The 20,000-nt window shown below is 43.0% G+C and overlaps 2 protein-coding genes across 2 annotated transcripts in view; both read right to left on the minus strand.

Annotated features, from left to right (window-relative positions):
- Positions 1-2,620, minus strand: part of miox (myo-inositol oxygenase) — a 6,247-nt gene extending 3,627 nt beyond the window's left edge. The window contains exons 1-4 of the mRNA XM_062547198.1: positions 2,513-2,620; positions 1,610-1,690; positions 1,386-1,466; positions 673-835 (exon numbers count right to left, since the gene is read on the minus strand). Of these exons, the coding sequence (XP_062403182.1) occupies positions 673-835; positions 1,386-1,466; positions 1,610-1,690; positions 2,513-2,530 (343 nt within the window). The 5' untranslated portion in view covers positions 2,531-2,620. The remainder of the gene's footprint in view (positions 1-672; positions 836-1,385; positions 1,467-1,609; positions 1,691-2,512) is intronic.
- A 4,670-nt stretch (positions 2,621-7,290) lies between these two features.
- adm2b (adrenomedullin 2b) lies at positions 7,291-16,820 on the minus strand. Its single transcript, XM_062548062.1, has 2 exons — positions 16,509-16,820; positions 7,291-8,420 (listed from the first exon to the last, which is right to left on the minus strand). The coding sequence occupies exons 1-2, from the start codon at positions 16,592-16,594 to the stop codon at positions 8,003-8,005; spliced, it is 504 nt and encodes a 167-aa protein (XP_062404046.1). The 5' UTR covers positions 16,595-16,820; the 3' UTR covers positions 7,291-8,002.
- Between the last annotated feature and the right edge of the window lie 3,180 nt (positions 16,821-20,000).

The following is a 20,000-nucleotide window of genomic DNA, read 5'->3' on the forward strand; positions in this document are numbered from 1 at the left end:
CAAAGATTTCACAGATGGCTTGTAAAAGTTTAAGTTCAGTCTTTTTGAACACTCAACATCACCAAACCCAACTCCTAACCTCTAACCCAGAACCCTAAACCATAAATTGTTGTTATTACACGGCTCTCCAGAGTGCTGCAGAAAGTTCCATTCACATGAAGGGCCTTCCCTGTTCTGTTAAATCTATATTATTACCACTGCAAAGTACATATTGATCGTTATCAAAGGCAACAGGTTTTGTGTTTTTGATTCACATCTTTCATATCATTCCACTCATTTATTGCGATGGAATTTCATTGAAAGTGAAAGTCAGCAAGTAAAACGTTGCCACGCAACACCTGAAACTGTCAAGTTCTACAGTGTCTGTGTGGTGATTGGTGAACTATTTATTTTGCCAGCAGAAGCCACGAAAACGGTAGCACGTCGGGGTTCTGTTCGCCCTGTCAGAAATTATTTTCTGTTAATTACTGGCGGACAATACATTATCCCTTACTTACTTAACAGAGTGTCAACAGACAGTTTGTTTATAATCTAAGTGTCTGTAGATGCTCACATCATAGGTGTGGATGTACTGTAGGCTGAAGTAAACCATCCAGACCAGAACACACAACCGCGCTTTCAGAGGTCACAATCTGTGAGGTTACCCCCCATTAATCTTTGACCCTGGCTAACCATTGTCGGGGTGCTGGGCTCGGATGCCCTCGGCGGTCTGGAAGGCGTGGAAGGAGTTGGGGAAGTCCACGTCCGGGTCAGACTCGTCCACCAGCTGGTCCAGGGAGTCAATGGCCTGCATTATGGTCATCTTTGTGTGAGTACAGCCACTCCACTCAGCATGCTGGAGTGGACGGAGAAAGAGGAGGGAGGAAGGAGAGAGGACGTGAGTATAACAAAGTCCACTAAGTCCAGCCTCCAATGCTGTGCATCCAAAATTCAAAAGCCTATCAGCCGGCCTCAGAATGTTGGGAATGTTTGTTGGACTTTGCTGACCAAGTGTGGAGCCTCAAGTATTAACGTGAGACACATCAGTGTTGGTCAACTCAGTTACAAAAGTGTAAACATGCTTGACCTTTCAGATAGCAGCAGTTGTACAATAACTGATCCTCTGTGATGTAATTACTTTTTAATAAGACCTGTTTACAAAGATCTTAACATAACTTGGAGGCTCAGCAAAATATTAACTTCTGTCCTCTTAAACCAGGGGCCTGTAAGTGTGTGTTTGGATTTGTGTATTTGTGTGTGTGTGTGTGTGTGTGTGTGTGTGTGTGTGTGTGTGTGTGTGCGTGTGTGCGTGCGTGCGTGCGTGCGTGCGTGCGTGCGTGCGTGCGTGCGTGCGTGCGTGCGTGCGTGCGTGCGTGTGTGTGTTTGTATGGCTATAAGTTACTGACCTTCCGTTTGACGAAATCCAAAGTCTGGTGTGTGTGCATCAATTTGTATGTGTGGAACACCCGGTCAAATAGCTCAGTACCCTGAAAAACAAGCACATTTTATTGTGTAATATACTTTAGAGCTTGTTTTCCAGATTCATCAGCAGTATTTCTAATAAGAGGTATAGAATTAAAGAATTAGAAACTTAGATGATGTGATAAAAATGTGGGAGAGGTTCATATACTTCAAAGTTCCGATACTCTGACTGGTCCTTGTCCGCGAGAGGCTTTATGTCTGGCCGGTAGGTCAGCGAGGGGTCTGGGCCCTGGAAAAGAGATAAATTATAGTCACTCCTTTAGCCAGGCTCCATCTGGGAACGTGAGAAATCTGGAGGATTGCGGATGGGCCACCAGTAATGTGGAGGGCAGCCATTCTGTGACCACTTGTTGTGGAAACTGCTGACTGAAGCACAGTCCCAAATAAGGCTAGGTCACAAATATTTAACAAACCATGTTGGTTTAAAACCATGTAACCTGACTAATTGCTAAAGTCTTACATCTAGGTTGTCATGGGTCTTAGCCTGCATGCCAGCCTATACGGCATATAGGTCTACAGCTATTTGTTATCTACAGAGAACGAACAGGATACACACACACGCTAAGAGCAAGATACACCCACCCACAAGGGAACCCATGTCCACGTAAACCTGTTTACAAGAATGATGTTTGACAGTCATAGCTGGGGGCAATATGTATACATTTTGGTGTTTTCAAAACACGTTTTCAAGACCAGGGAAATTGTGCTGTGCATGCAGTACAACAACATTTAGTGAGAGACATTTTGAAAACTCATTTACAACAGTCATGACACAACATTGTTTGCAATCTGCCACAATTCACAATAGTTATGCTAAACTGCTCCACAGTTCTTAAATGTTTAATGCATTAACTGCACAGTTTGAAGCTGTATGATAAAGATAACTCATCATGCATGAAAAAGGTATTCAAACACACATATTATACAGATATTTAGCACTCATGTGTGCATGTAGGCTATGTGCATTCTCTCTCTCTCTCTCTCTCTCTCAATCTCACACACACACACACACACACACACACACACACACACATACACACAGGTACTTTACCAGGTTGATAACACGCATGTTGAAAACTGGAAAGATGAAACGCTCTCTCTCTCTCTCTCTCTCTCACACGCCTCTCTTGTTCTCTCTTTAATTTTGTCTATGCGTCTGTCTCCCTTTAAATCTTTTGTGGTCACATGTACATGTACACTCCCCCAAATTGGTGTGTGTGTGTGTGTGTGTGTGTGTGTGTGTGTGTGTGTGTGTGTGTGTGTGTGTGTGTGTGTGTGTGTGTGTGTGTGTGTGTGTGTGTGTGTGCGTGTGTTTGTGTGTGCATGCTTGTACATGGTGATCCACATGGCTGTACTCCAGGGACAGAGAATGTTGTGTTCATCAGTCTTGGTCAGTAAGTTTTTAACCCCCCCCCAGGCACATTTCTACCCAGAGTCTGTTCTGCCCCAAACCAGATGTCTTCCACTCACAGTGACTCAGCACGCATTTGGTTATCACCATCAGCCAGTCAGATGCTCTCAGACGGCACAATCACCCAATCAGATACCATCAGTTAGTGCAATCAGCCAATCGGATGCCACGCTTTCTAGGCCCAGACTGCATTTCACAAGTGTAATTGAACAACTGCTACAGTAAAAAAAAAAAACGAATGAGAGACTATTACTTTGAATATGTTATAATGTTATTTTATTTAACTAACGCAAAAAGAACAAATGCAAGCCACCCTGGTTGGCAAAAAAAAGAAAACTGTTTAGGCAAGTCAGATCAATCAGTCATCACCCAATCGATCAATCAATCAATCAATCAATCAATCAATCAATCAGTCAATCACTTGGTGATTTACGTTATTTGCGTATGCATGTTGGTGGTGCACGAGCACAACAGCTGCACTTTGCCATTATTTTCTTCCAAAATAATTGCTGTGAAGCTTTAACACACTAAAATGGCTCATGCCAGAAATACCTGAGCAGACGCTTACACAGAAACATACACACAGCGACGTAAGCAGGCCTACCTCCCAGACGTAGATAAATATTGATCTATTTGCAGGTTACTGCAGGGCAGCACAGTACCTCTGCTGTCTCTGTCCACTCATGTGAGCATCTTTGATCTCTCTCTCTCTCTCTCTCTCTCTCTCTCTCTCTCTCTTTCACTCTCTCTTTCTCTGAAAATGTTTTAGCTGTTAACATAACTGTTATGTCTTATCGATGTAACATCTTCAAACTCAATAGACCATGTGCTTCTGTAAGCAGACTGATTCGTTCGTTTCTTGTTAGATGACAAGGATTGCATGGTTTGTCATTATTCCTCTGTTCTTTTGACCCACATTTTTGTCTTTGTTGAGGTAGTTTATTCGTTTTAAAGTCAATAGCTAAAGAAAGTAAATCTGTAATTTGTCTAACATTCAAAATGTAAACTAGCCTACTGCAGCTAATAGTCTTTTCAAATCCCGCTTGTCCTTTCTGACAAGACGACAGGTCCAGAGCTCGTTGCTATTTGTGAGTCTTTTGGTTGTCACATATCCAGCCTGTGTCAAATGTAGTATGTAAGTGTTTATTAATCAAGTTTTGGAATCCATCAGGGACGTGTGAGGGAAAACAGTGCCCTCTAGTGGTCCTCATGGGTAAAGCTAGGGACACCAGTCTAACAATTGACTTGAAGAGTTTGGTCCCAAAACGCTATATCCTCCATTTCAACAAATTTTCATGAATATTTTTTTTTACATTTTGTATTCTAGTTTATTCCAGTGCAACTGTAATTGGGTTATTGTTCTTTGCTCAGTCAAATTGGTAAAACTGGAATTGTGTAATTGCATACACAATTAAATAACATGACTTATTAATGTTTTGAATAATGGAGATGTAGCGTTTTGGAACCAAACTCTTCCCTTAGAGCTCGAGATACTGGTTTATTCCCAGTGGAGCCAGATGTGTTAACCTGCTGCTATTGTTAATGTAGACCCGATTGGGTGTTGCACTAGGGAATTAGCAGGTTACAATAAAGAAGGATGTTAAAATTGTTATTATGTACTGGGCAAACAAGGTATTCAGCATCGGAGTGAAGAAGAAGCAGAACAAAACAGAAGATGTCGTTACAACACAATTAACACTCCAAATTGGAATTACATGAGCGTACAGGAAAAGCTTTTAGTGCATGTAGTCTATTCTGAGAATGATTTGAAAAGGTGGAGAAAACCCAATGTGGCATGTTCTGTGAGTATAGAGACCTTGGGGGGATCTGTGGATGAGATTGGCATTTGTGTGGATTGTGTGTGTGTGTGTGTGTGTGTGTGTGTGTGTGTGTGTGTGTGTGTGTGACTAATATGATTTTGTAGACTCAGAATCTTGTTTGCAAAGCTGCCCTTTACATTCCTTCAAAACAGCATTGTTTTACTTCCACAAGGCTTAATGTATGCGTGCACATACGTGTGTAAGAGTGTCTGTGCCTGTGGTTATGTGTGCCACAGACAAGAAGATAGAGGAAGGGAAGAGTGGTGGTGGTGTGTGTGTGTGTGTGTGTGTGGGGGGGGGTTCAAAGGATTGGAAAGGAGAACAGCAGGGCTGATAAAAAGAAGCCGCGTTTCCAAAGTGAGGGCCAATAATGTCAGCTTATATCAGCCTATTCATCTGCCCCTGCCCTATGTGAGTCTCTGTGTGTGTGTGTGTGTGTGTGTGTGTGTGTGTGTGTGTGTGTGTGTGTGTGTGTGTGTGTGTGTGTGTGTGTGTGTGTGTGTGTGTGTGTGTGTGTGTGTGTGAGTGTATAGTTCATTAGCTCAAGTAAATTTCCACTTCTTCACCTGGGCATAGGTACAGTTTACAGTATCTGCCGGTGGATTCCTGGATCTTTCCAGTTGAGACCTGTATTTGGAGCTCATGATGGGAACACTAAACCATCAGAGTGGCACCCGATGCCTTGCCCCGGTACTGAAAATACCTTCTCCTGTGCTCTCATGCAGAATCAGAATGCCTTTCTTTACAAAAGTGCATTATCAGGGCATTCTCATTGACAATAAGTTAAGTTTGGTGTTCCTCTCTTGATAAGAACAACATCAGGGCAAAGCAGTATGAAGCGCCTTAAATCTCACACCCACTTGTGGGTAAAGAATTTGGTAGGGTGTCCCCCAAACAGATGGTTCCACTAACACTTCTAATTGGAGGATTCTGGGTAAAACTGTTCTCTGTCAAGGACAAACAAAGAAGCCGTTATTTCTCAAAGACCAGAGCTGGGGTCGTTGCCTGTTCGGTGGCCAATAAAAAAGACTTTTAAGAGGCATGACAAAGTTTCCATTTCTAAAAGTTAATTTGCCAACGGACAAAAAAACGTGACAAAAACCACTAAGCTTGGACTGATCAAATGTATCTATCGTGCCAGCTTGTGTAGTCGTGCAATATATTTGGAAAACTGCATTGTAAAAAACAACACAGACCATAAAAGTACATACCCAAAGTTATAGGTATAGCTTGTGGGAATAACTGCTTCACATGATCATATAAGAGAGTTTAAGGATGTTGTAAAAATGCCTCCCCATAAAACATACCTCAAAGTGCAACCCAATTGTTGTGCACAGTGTTTTATTGTTTGTTTACTTGAGCTAAAATTGACAATGACATTTAACATAGTTTCACCACCATAGTGCAGACAACTGATGTGTTACACAGAGACTTGCTTAATGATCTTCTCTGTGCCCTTGTGGGTGTTTTAGGGCTGAATATTTATGCACACAAAGTTTACAGCTATTACTGGTTTGCAACTCTTGTTGTATCATAACATTATATAGATATATGGAAATACGTGGATATATGGAATACAGTAAAATACATATTTATTTATACAGCTATTATTGATATACATGGCCTATAAAGCATTAGTAAAGGACCATTGGAAGGGTGAAGCATGGTCACAGTACAGGTGTTGTATTATAGCCACCTGTAGGTATATCCCGTACCTGCTGTGTGTTTCTAGGTGTGCAGTAAATATTAATGTTTCACAGCAGTAGCTACTAGTTCAGATCTGCTATGTTACTTAATATGTGGGTCAGGCTGATGGGTTGTGATGACTGTATTTACTTTTTAAAAAGTACCACATTCATACCAAAGTGGAATTCAGTGGCAGGGGGACAGTGGTGTGTACTCAATGATAATAAGAGAGCCTGTAGCTAGACCTGAGGTCCAGATCTGTGCTCTCATCACCAGTGAAACAGTTTGAAATGCTCCTGAAATGTTGAGAGTATGGCAAAAACCAGTACACAGAGCAGGCCAGTACTGGTCTTAACAGTAATTCTGCTGTCAGTGTGAAACTTCTTCCAAACAACTCTGCCCTGTGTGACAATGACTCAGGAGGGGAGGAATGTGACACACAACACACACACACACACACACACACACACACACACACACACACACACACACACACACACACACACACACACACACACACACACACACACACACACACACACACACACATACACACACACAGACACACACACACACACACACACACACACACACACACACACACACACACACACACACAAGCTGTAACCATAATGATCACAATGCCCTTCACACAACTAATGAGGGCAGAGTGTCCTATGTCACGTTCTACCCTAACCACTCTCTCTATCTATGTGTGTATGTTTGTGAAACAGAGGGAGAGTTATTGGCTGACTGGACATTTATTAACTGATACACTTCTCTTCCTGTCGACTGTCGACCACACACATCTCTCTCTCTCTCTATCTCTCTCTCTCTCTCACACACACACACACACACACACACACACACACACACACACACACACACACACACACACAGCAATGGAGAATATGGCTTTATGTATAGACTTTATTTAAATATGACACCTAATTTACACATACATGTTATATAGGATTACAGGTCTGGAGTATGTACATACAGTATATTTCACTTACATTTAAATAACATGACTTTGCCTCTGGTTTTAGATTAAACAAGTACATTTGCTTAAAGTGCTTTGACATGTTTTAAGAATGATCTGACCTCTTAAAAGCGTGGTGTACAAGTAGCGTGTGTGTGTGTGTGTGTGTGTGTGTGTGTGTGTGAGAGAGAGAGAGAGAGAGAGCAAGAGAGGGAGAAAGAGAAACAGAGAGGCGTGTACGACCTCACTGATCTGTGAACAGTGGTTGAGTGCTTCCCTAAGAGTGAGTTTAAGTAACTTGTGTCTGTTGGGGTTTTTGTCTGTCACAGATATGTGAAGCCTGAGAGAGAGAGAAGCAGAAAGTGACAACAGGAATTAGCCAATAGTGGCCATTTAAGTGCACTCACATACATACATGTGCAAACGCGCCCACACACACACACACACACACACACACACACACACACACACACACACACACACACACACACACACACACACACACACACATACACACACACACACGCACAAACACACACACTCAGTAGACATATATACACATATAATATATAATATGATCTTCCCCCACTACAGATGCGCTAACAGTTTATGGTTTGTGGATGAGCTTGTTGCCGTGGCGCCTCATCCGTAACTATGGGGACTCCGCGGGTTGATGGGGGAGGTCTCTTGCCTCCCTGTCTGACCAATCAGCTGGTACAGACGGTGGCTGAGGTTCTGCACCTGACACGTGCCCAGGACACACCCCACACGCATCAGGTTGCCATGCCGATGACTCCGCGACCTCACAATGGCGTGGCGCCGCACCCGTGACCCTTTGTGACTGGTTTCCCTCAGGTCCTCTCGATCTGTGGGTACACTGTTGTGGACAGGCACTTCTCTAGGCCCTCTCAGTGGGGGTCCTTTCTTCAGGAGGACCCTCCAGACGCTGTGTCGCTCTCTCAAGCCGTTGCCGAGGGCAACAGCAGGCCTGACCACTGTTCCCAAGGCGATGGCGCCCCCCTCCTCATCTGACTTCCTTAACTTTGTGGGAAAATTCAACCTGAGGAACACAAAGAGCATGAAGGTGAAGGCTCATACACACACACACACACACACACACACACATAAATACATTTCACACGATCCATAGATCCATATATCTTACGTAAACTTGCTGAACAACAGGTCACATGTACCCCAAACACAACACTAAGCACAGAGTCATATGTAATGTCTTACATACACACACACATCATATTGTGTGTACCCAGTTGTGTACAGTGTAGATTGAGTGTTGAGGTTGAATCTAATTAGTGTGATAGATATTTAGGCCAGTTCACTAAAGCCTTAAACTAACAGACTCCTGATTTAACACCCACCAACATACACACATGCGCACACACACACACACACACACACACACACACGCACGCACGCACACACACACACACACACACACACACACACACACACGCTGATAGATTAGCGAGACTGTGGTAATTCTGATTAATGAAACAGATTAAACAAAACTTAGCAAAGGCAGCAGACATGGGAACACCGTGTACTTCAACACCTTCAACCTTCTTTAAATGGCATGCACACGCACACACACACACCCACCCACACCCACACCCACCCACACACACACACACACACACACATACACACACACACATACACAGAGAGTGGATGGAGGTTCTACAGGATGAGGGTGTTAGTAACCTGTCACACGACTTACTCTCCCTCACTCAAGTCTTTTCTCTCTGTCTTTCTCTCTTTCCTCTTGTTGCTACCAGCTTCCTTATTTCTAATTAAACACACACACGCGATGTGCATGCGCGTGCAAACACACACTCACAAGTCTCACTCAGTAACTTGTCTGCTCCCTTTATCATCACACATTATCTTCCTTCACACTTTATCTTTATCAGCATTGTGGCCTTTAGACAACAGCCTTATAGTTATACTTATAGTCCTTTGATGGTTCAGATTGATACAGTAAAATATGTCTGGCTCTGGCTTGTGTGTGTGTGTGTGTGTGTGTGTGTGTGTGTGTGTGTGTGTGTGTGTGTGTGTGTGTGAGAGAGAGAGAGAGAGAGAGAGAGAGAGAGAGAGGTGGCAGTATGCCAATGGATAGTAATAATATGATGTTGTGTAAGCGTGTGTGTTTGTGTAAGTGTGTGTGTTATGTGTAAGTTTGTGTATTTTGTGTTAGTGTGTTTGTGTAAGTGTGTGTGACTGTGTATCTGTGTGTGTTTGTGTAATTTTGTGTTCCTGTAAGTGTGTGTTCTGTGTAAGTGTGTTTGTGTAAGTGTGTTTCTATAAGTGTGTGTGTTTGTGTTGAGCGGCTGGCGCTGCATTAAGGGGCATTAGGTGTTACAGTAGTGTCTGAGAGGGATTGGTGGCGTTTGAGACACATAAGGCTAATCTACCAGATTGTTTGTCTTTGGTATTATACCACCATGCTGGCGCTCACACACACACACACACACAAACACACACACACACACACACACACACACACACACACACACACACACACACCACACTGTGGCTCACGCGGCCACAGACCGCCACTCATACACCAAGCTGCCCGCTCACACTTTACTTGGGCAGTCCGCCCACAGTCTGCCCACAGACCATCCACAGATGAGTCTCTTAAGTCTAATTTATTTTTTAATCGTTAATCTTTCACAAAACATACGGACTCTGTGTACCATGGCCTTAGTTGTGCCAATGCCTACTGCTCAAAGTGATGAAGAGTATCTCTGGCATGGAAATGGAGACCTGGTTGGGTTGGTACTGCCAAACGCTGATGGCACCCCTCCCTTCGTGCCCCAGCCCAAGGTGCTGAGAGGGGCAAAGGGCATAGAGAGCTTACAGTAAGATCACTGTGTGGGCACTATGTGGGTCTGGCATCTGGTCTCTGCAGCCATGCCAGCACACAGGATGGAGGGGGGGGGGGGTGCATGGGTGACTACACGGCACTATAAACTGTTAATAATGTGTTGTGAAGTCCACTCAGTTAAAACCAAATGGCTAATTAATGAACTGTAGCTAGTCTGTCCTACCCATGTTTCCCCAGTCAGTCACTCCTTCCATCCCTTGCTGTTCTCATGGACTCATTCATTCCTTCATCCACAATATTAAGTCATATGAAAGCCCTTCTACTGTAGTTCCTGATTACGTGGGATACGTGGGCTTGGCTAATCACTGGTCAGAGGTCAAGCTATTACATACTGTATATTACAACTCAGTGAGTCCCAAAGCAGACAGTTGGTCTCACGCCGCAGGCCTGGCCAATCAGAACAAAGAAGCTCGGGTGGTCACTACCATTTAGAATGGAATACCTCAGATGACCAATTAGATTCATGATGAAAGTGACCATTTAGAATGGAATACCTCCGATGACCAATTAGATTCATGATGAAAGTGACCATTTGGAATTTGCCCCTCCATTTACGAAATGCTAAAGAACAACACTAAACGAAAAACATCTCATTAAAGAACAGAGGCTTAATGGTTGTGTGTGTGTGTGTGTGTGTGTGTGTGTGTGTGTGTGTGTGTGTGTGTGTGTGTGTGTGTGTGTGTTTGTGTGTGTAAAAAGGATATGGGGCACAGTAAGGAGTTTACCCTGTAAGCCTCCGGAATGGAAAGGATAAGAAGCTGCTCCACTTAACCTGAAACCCTTCAACACACGCGCGCACATATAGTATAATAAACAGTCTGGGTATTAAGGTATTTAAAGGTAAGGTAATAATGTATTTAAACTATGTCTAAACTCAGGTATAACACTCCACTTACACACAGACACACAGACTCACAGACACAGACACACACACACACACACACACACACACAGTTCGGGAACATTTAAGGTTAAGATAGTTCCTTGCACATGCAAAGATGATTCTTGCACCTTGTACATGACCTAATTTGACTCCATATATGGGAAGCCAGCAATTCAGCTTAAAGTTCATGACGGGACAAAATAGCCACCCAGAAGAGTACTCATTATGAAACACAAACCCTGCATTTCTCAGGGAATATCACAGAGACTAGAGCAGGAAGCCTGGACTAATTAAGGGCCTGACAATCACATAGTAGCACACTCTAGCAAAATGAAAGCGGCGTCCTCCCAAATGAAAGGCCTTAAATACAAATGAAGGGGTGTCGTAGAACTGTATAAAATCATAACGTCTCCGTGTTTCCTACTGATGCTTTGTGCAAACTGTCTGACTTTCTTTATAGAAGCAATTCATCACTGTAACTACAACAACCTCTGTTTACAGAATACAGCCATTGAGGGAAATATCTTTCTTACTGCCTTCATGCACGGTCATGTTGTTGCCGATTCTTTTTCATTCAGATGGCTTGCCATAGTGTCGTCCTACCACTGCTCAACGAGGTGGTTTGGATTATTCTCATCCAACACTTATTTTTGACATATTGTCACCTATTCAGCCAAGGGTTAGCTACCACTCTCATGCTGGCTAGAGTTGCCGCACGTTGTGTCTTCTTGCCAGGCCTCTCTCCTGGCAAAGCCAGCACGGGGGGAGTGGGGGGGAGTTCATTAATTTTAAAGGATGGGGGTGTTTTTCCCCATCTGTGGTCAGACCAGACGTCCTCCAGCCAGTCCACACACAGCAACGCCACTGCAAAGGTCACACAGCTGTTTACTGCCAGCCCGTGGTGTGTAAAACGTGTGTAATGTGGTCATGTGTCTCAAGCGACTCCCTTAAAATACTCAGCTCAACACGAGGATATATGTCAACACCTGGCTCCACGGTTAGAGAGCGTATGTGTGTGTGTGTGTGTGTGTGTGTGTGTGTGTGTGTGTGTGTGTGTGTGTGTGTGTGTGTGTGTGTGTGTGTGTGTGTGTGTGTGTGTGTGTGTGATTTGGCTATGTAATAAAAGCCTGTCAGTGCTTCTCTTGGACCACCTGGAGATCATGGTAGAACACCACACACACACTTACACACTACACACACACACACACACACACACACACACACACACACACACACACACACACACACACACACACACACACACACACACACACACACACACACACACACACACACACACACACAATCAGCTCTGGTGAAAAAGGCAAGTGGCTTTCATCCTTCTCTAAAAACAATCAAATGTAGGCCACCAGTGAAGAGAGAAAGAGAAAGGCTGAGAATGTCCTTCCTGTATGTGTGTGTGTGTGTGTGTGTGTGTGTGTGTGTGTGTGTGTGTGTGTGTGTGTGTTGTTCCTCCCTTTCCAGATGAGTGGAGTCCTAATTGATGTCAATGTAATAGAGTCCTAAGATCAGACTCCAAGAACTAAACCAGTTAAAAGGTTCAGTCCAACCGCCTGACTCAAGAATGCATCACTTGAGTTCATCTGTGTGTGTGTATGTGTGTCTGTGTCTGTGTCTGTGTGACAGAGGTAGGAAAAGAAACATAAGTATTCTTTCTTTCCTTCATTCTGAGAAACCTTTGTCTCTCAAAAACCTGCTAAGCACTAAAACTTGACGTGCCATCGCGTGTCCATTTACAGATAGCCTTAACGGAAGAAACACTGTTCACCAATCAGAAGACTGGAATTAAGATGCCGCTGATAGTAATGGAGGATTGTAAGACTATAAGGCTCTGTTAGTCTAAACTAAAGTATCCCTGTTCTCTGCCGTATTTCAGCCAGGAGGTCAAGGTGAACTGGAGAAACTCAAGGTGGACTGACATGTCCATCCACCCTCACTCACAGTACAGTAAGTGCCTTCAGTCTGTGATATCACTCGGCCATCATAAAACTGATCTCTCTCTATCCCTTCAGGCTCCCTCTCAGAACCTTTGCTGTTGCCAGTTAAATCCTAATGCTTTTGAAGGCAAAGTCCCAAAACTATTAAACGACTCTGGCATGGAACAGAGACCACGGCTTTCGCTGTGGTCACTCTCCATTCTCTGCAGAGATTTAAATCATCTTGACACGTTACCATTCAGTGTTTTGAATTCAAGGATACGTGAGCAAATATTTGCCACAGGTCACGTAGACTGACTAGTGTTTGCATTGCCTCCCCACCACATATTCCAATGTGAATTTTAGTATTTGTCTGTCAAATGGCTGGGCTGATTTGAATGCAGAGGTTTCAGTGTTTACACCTTAGTGTGTGTGTCAAGTGTGTGTGTGTGTGTGTGTGTGTGTGTGTGTGTGTGTGTGTGTGTGTGTGTGTGTGTGTGTGTGTGTGTGTGTGTGTGTGTGTCAAGTGTGTGTGTGTGTGTGTGTGTGTGTGTGTGTGTGTGTGAGTGTGTGTGTGTCACACCTCACATACCACTCAAAACAATGACCGTTCAAATGAACATGTTCTTGTTAGCACAATGGCATTGTGACATTATTTCTATTATATATGAATTCTTACAGAATGCCTGTAATTTTCCAGAGCACAGATACAGTAATGAGAGGCCTCCCAGAAAACTGCAACTTCGAGGGAGCATATTTTTACTGACCACACAAATAGATCATGGATGGAAAGTCACTGTATTGTGATCCGTCTCAGTCTGGAAAAGCTGTAAAACGGAGCACTCTCTAACTGCAGCGTGATGAACTTTGTGTGAAACATAATGAATGTTTTCAGCGAGGAAGGTCTTAAATATCTTACAGGAGCAGAAAAATACTGAATTCCTATTTAAGGATCTATTCTAGAAGGTAGGCTATAATTAACTGGTAGTCTTTGGGATGACAAATACGGCAATGGAAAGCCACATTGTGAGAAAGCTGATGCCCTGCTTGATCACTGCTTCACAGTCCGTTTTCTTGATGATCCTAGTTGTGCAATAGTGGTATCTAGATGACCTCATAGCATCTGAAGTCATGGTTTCGGAGCCTGCCATATAAAGAGCTATAACTGATGATATGACAAGAACACTCTCACATGCAGGCTTTCTTTTCAGTGATGAAGTCTATCATTGTCCAAAAACATTATTGCATTAGCCTACTTGAATAAGCAATCACAATCTACAGCATTTGAAATCCAAGAATCTGTCTTTTAAGACCCACTTCAGCAAGGTTTTCACCCGTTTAACTGCCCAATTTAACCACCATGGCAAAGTATTTCTAATTCAGATGGGCAGTGCGCTAGTTCATGTTTCAAACTAACGAATCAGGACAGCCCATCATTAAATGTACGAATGTAACCCAATCCTGACTGATTTGGGAATTGAGTTTCCTAGGCCTACTAATTTCTAGAAAGATGTTTTTCCTGAGGACGCATCTGCACATGTAAAAGATAAATAAGCTAACATGTCAGAGTTAGCTATCAAGTTGTCAAGCAAACAGAGTTATATGGTGTATATAATGGAGACATGAAGGAGACTAGATACATACAAGCCGTTTCAAGGCCATGGAGAGATTTTTGGTGAAAACAATTGTATGTCTCTGAGGTGGCGTTTTTACGGGTTGATCAATAGCTAGAGTGCATCTTTCAATGTCCACTTCCAAATGAGCTGCGCCCATTAAATACCCTGGCTTGGTGGCAATACTAGAGACCTTATATTGTCCTTTTATTTTCTCACAACACAGCAAGGTTTTATTATATGTTTATAGCACTAACATGTAACCTGTATGAACATCATACATACACTGCTGCTGGTGCTAAAGGAGGGCAGAGATGAGTGCAGGGGAAGATCTGTTGTTCTGTGTGTGCATGTACAACATGTGTGTGTGTGTGCGTGTGTGAGCGTGTGTGAGCGCAAATTACATTTTTAAAGAGCAGTTCCCAGGTTACCACACAGCATGGAGTCCACACACACACATACACACACACACACACAAAGTGCGCGCACACACTTGTGAAGATGTTTCTCTAGAGAACTCTGGTCACGTGGTGGTCTGTCCTTTTGATTTGCCCTGAGCAGCAGCACACTCTCCAGTCCAGCATGAGTGTGCAGAGGGCTAAACGAGGTGACCCTCCACACAATCTGTATTACATAAACAGCTTGCCCTCAGCTCAAGGTGTCAGATGGAGCAGTATATGCAAATTCATCTGGAAATATTAGTCATCCGGTCAGATCACCTTTGACCTGTTATCAAATTGTAACATTGACTTTACATTACACTGATAGGCATCGCTGTCCCACATCATTATCTGTGTGTGTGTGTGTGTGTGTGTGTGTGTGTGTGTGTGTGTGTGTGTGTGTGTGTGTGTGTGTGTGTGCGTGCGTGCGTGCGTGCGTGCGTGCGTGCGTGCGTGCGTCTGTGTGTGTGTGCGCGCGTGCGTGCGTGCGTGCGTGCGTGCGTGCGTGCGTGTGTGTGTAAAGCTGTGATGTTACTAAAAGTAATCTGACACTGTGCCTATACTCTCGCCTGTAGAGAGGTACCCGTGTGTCAGGGACAGGTCAGGGGGATGCTGAGCCAAAGCACTGAGTGGTCTGCTGTTGGGAGGGAGACACTTATGCAACTCATGACTGGAGGGAGGCCGTCAAGAGCAGACTACACCCTCCCTACACACACACACACACACACACACACACACACACATACTGTACACACACACACACACACACACACACACACACACACACACACACACACACACACACACACACACACACACACAACACACACACTCTACACCTGCCGCTGCGGTGGCACAGTGGATGGAGATGGAGATGAGATAGAGATGGATTAGCATCCGCGTGTCTACCAGAGGAGAGGAAACACTATGCTGACTGATGCACAAGCAGATGCATGTCATGGTCAAGTGAGTGCTATCCACTTTCTCTCTCTCCCCTCTCTTACACAAGCACACACACACACACACACACACACACACACACACACACAGTGGTCCAGATATCCCACCTTTATCCTCAAATTCCCTCTGGGTGTGTTACCCAATATCTGCAATCCTCTGCAACGGCCCCATTTAGCACGGGGTGTGTGGTGTGTGTGTGTGTGTGTGTGTGTGTGTGTGTGTGTGTGTGTGTGTGTGTGTGTGTGTGTATGTGTGCGTGTATGGAAGAGAGAGAGAGAAAGAGAGAGAGGGAGAGAATGAGACAATTGGCACAAAGTTGCCACAGCTTTGTCAGATGTTCAATAAAACCACTCCTGTGTTACAAAAAAAAAAGTGTATTGCAATGTGTTATGCAGGTGTCACCTCACCTGTTGCGTACCAATCCGGCGACCGGCGGGGTGACTGCATGAAGAAAGAGGCAACAGCACAAACACACTGGCAAAATCGCGAGCATCACGGGACACAGCACGCAAAACTCCCGGTAAAGATACAATCTTGTTCACTCGCGTATTGGACATAAAGGACAGGCAGGAGACGCGAGACAAGGTTGTCTTCCATGCGCGGAAACGGTCTATTTTCAAGTTAAAAAGTTTTAAAAGTTCAGTTTCGAAAACCCCTACAGTCGTCCGGACTCGGAGAGTTGTTGAGTGAACACGAGCCTTAACTCCCAGTGATTGTGCGATTAGATTATCGTGCCTCTCTGAAACCCTCTCGTGCGCCTCGCGCGCCCTATTCCGTTTAATAGTCTACCTCGTGGGCGGGACTGGGTGTTTCAGTGATGCTGCTGATTCACTGTACGATAAGAGACTAGATCAGATGAACGGATGTTAAATGGATGCTCGTTTACATCCAAAACACGAATAGAAATTATTAATGGAAATGCTATTTACATGTAATAGAAATGACTTGAGCATAGGGTGAATCAGCTTTGAACCACAGTAGCCTAGTAGAAAATATGCCTAAAGGAAAAGTGTGTGTGTGTGTGTGTGTGTGTGTGTGTGTGTGTGTGTGTGTGTGTGTGTGTGTGTGTGATGTACTGTAGTAAAGACCACCTAAATCCAACCAAGTAATTGCTAAGAGAGGTGGATAGTAACTATTACTAAGTATGATTACTGATTACTTGATTACTTAAGTATAATATGATTTGAGTATCTGTACTTTACTTGACTATTAATGTTTTTGGAAACTTTAGCAACAGCATAATCTCAATCTGTGAATAATGTCATAATTTGCCTCTCTTTTGCTCTTCTCATGAACACTTGTACGGAGAATAATATGGTCATATGACGATGGAGACCCGACTGTATTATTGCCATGTTTGTGCACATAGCACATACAGTAGCTATCTTTAGCCTACATTATCAAATGATAATCTATTCATAATTGAGTCATCTGGTTTTGTACTCAGCAGTGAAATGTTTTAGATTTGTGAACAAAGAATGAATAATGATTTAAATTATATTACTGCATCCATTTGAACAGTTACAAAGTTATGAAAATAGGCCAGATGTTTTTATTGGATATAAGGAACTAAAGGTCTCTTCAAGTCCTATGACCAAAGGATATAAGTCCTACTGTATATGACCAAATAAATATTGCATTCCAGTACAATTGAAAAGGAAAATACTTGCACTTCTGCATACTTAAGTATTTTTAAAAAACAAGTGCTTCTATACTTCGACTTCACTTGTATTGGAGTAATATTTTACATGGTGTATCTATAGTTTCACTTGAACAAAGGAATTGTGCACTTCGTCCGCCTCTGCCTAAGACTAAAGGGTATCAAGACAAGATCAAAGCCAAGGCAGGGTGAGACCAAGGTAAGACCAAGACAAGAAACAGACTATACTGTTTGAGTTTACACATAGGCACCATATTGGGGCTTGGCTATATGATAACATCTACATCATGGTATATTCAACCATGGCAACAATAGGCTATACTGTACATCATGGTACATGTCTTTCTTAACATTCCAATGCACTGTAAATGTGGTCTCTTGAAATTTCACATTGCAAATTCCTTCTTTGTCTGCCTGTTGTAGTAATTACCATTCATTGCTGCATAATCTACAATAATCTCACACTGATGCATCATATCTCACAAAATCTTGAAATAAAGTGAAAATAATAATAATAATAATAATAATAATAATAACAAGTCCTATATGTGAGATGAGACTGAATAAAAAAAAAAAAGTTGATTTCAAGACAAGACTGAGACTGTGTAAGGGGACTCGAGACCGGTCACTGTTACTACAACACTGTGTGTGTGTGCGTGTGTTTGTGTATGTATGTGTGTGTGAGTGAGAGTGGGAGAGAGAGATTAGTATCAGTCAGGAGCCATTCACTAGAAGCATCGTGATCCACTCATCAAACGTGCTCATTTGTGTGTGTGTGTGTGTGTGTGTGTGTGTGTGTGTGTGTGTGTCTTTGTGTGTGTGTAGTCTAGGCAAGTTAGCCTGAAAAGGGATCAAAGGTGGAGGTATAGGAAGTTCTCAGTTGGTATAATTGGAACCATAATTTTCTGTAGATTAAGAAATCCATGTCAATTCTTAATGAAAAAAGGAGAGCCATGACACCATGAACCATGACAAAATGAATATTAGGCCAAAATCAGACAACTGAGACGAGACATCTTGATTTTAGTCAATATCTCCCAACCCGGTTAAAAGATCTTTATCAAACTTGCCAGACTTACTCACTAAGAGCTTGACTGACTGAGTAGGCACACAAGGGCTTGGAGGTCAAAGGTCAATGTTACAGGGGTCACACTCTCACAGAAATACTGTGTATGCACAGTATCTTCTCCCATGCATGATTGATGGAATGGTTATTCAATAAAGCTTAGATAAACTGATCAGGTAGCTTTCTCGGGTCTTTCAAGGTCATATAAGGATATGGAGGCATACCAATCTACTCTTTGCGTCAATTTCGATTTCGTTACTGAATATTTGAAGAATAATGTTTCAATTAGGTTGCCTATATGCAATACAGGACTATGTACTGGTAACAATATAAGAAGGTTTTACTGATGAACAGTACTAGGTCTGATGAGGATACATTAACCTCCTTGGATAGAAACACTGAATTTCAAGAGTGACCCCGTGTCACCTTCAACGTTGACCCTCAACACCTAACCAGTTCATCAAGGCCTTATAGTACATAAGTATGGCAAGTTTTATGACGGTCTTTCTGAAGATATTGGAAAATATCACAATGTGTTAGCATATGATTTGGTCTACATTATACTGTATGTTATTGTTGTTGATTGGTTGATATTTTTTTGTGAAGGATTGGAGTTGTAGGGACCTGATATTCTTAATCTACATAAAAGGACAGGTCCAGTGATACCAAATGCCATCGCTATATTTACTTCAACCTTCAGCCCAATTTGCTCCCTCCTGTCTGTTGCGGTCTAATTCCCGCAAGTCCACTGAATCTTCCCTCTGTCATAGACTGTCAGTCTGTTGTCTGTCTGACTTACTGTCATGCCTCTCTCTCTCTTTCTCTCTCTTTCACTCTTTCTCTCTCTCTCATTCACACACACACACACACACACACACACACACACACACACACACACACACACACACACACATAGACAGAAAGAGAGAGACAGTCAGAGAGAGAGAAGGGGGGGGGGGGGTATCTTTATACTAGTTCCTAATTCCTCCTGAATGGCTTTCATTGACTGCATTCATTGGCGGCCTTATCTGATGCATGGTGTCAAGTTGCAACCTTTCTCAAATTCAAATAATACAAAAATGCATGACTCGTATTTCCAAAGCAGTTATCATCAGTGAGCATACACACATACATAAATAGATTTTCATAGTAAAAACATAGTGTAGGATAAAT

This window comes from Sardina pilchardus, chromosome 10, assembly GCF_963854185.1.
Source record: "Sardina pilchardus chromosome 10, fSarPil1.1, whole genome shotgun sequence".
Taxonomy (NCBI): Eukaryota; Metazoa; Chordata; class Actinopteri; order Clupeiformes; family Clupeidae; genus Sardina; species Sardina pilchardus.

What these genes read in the sequence shown, in the direction of transcription:
- adm2b (XM_062548062.1), bottom strand. Translation starts at nt 16,594, where the DNA reads ATGCTCGCGATTTTGCCAGTGTGTTTGTGCTGTTGCCTCTTTCTTCAT. An exon ending in GCCGGATTGGTACGCAACAG is followed by an intron (nt 8,421 to 16,508) that starts GTGAGGTGACAC and finishes TGTGTTCCTCAG; the next exon opens with GTTGAATTTTCCCACAAAGT.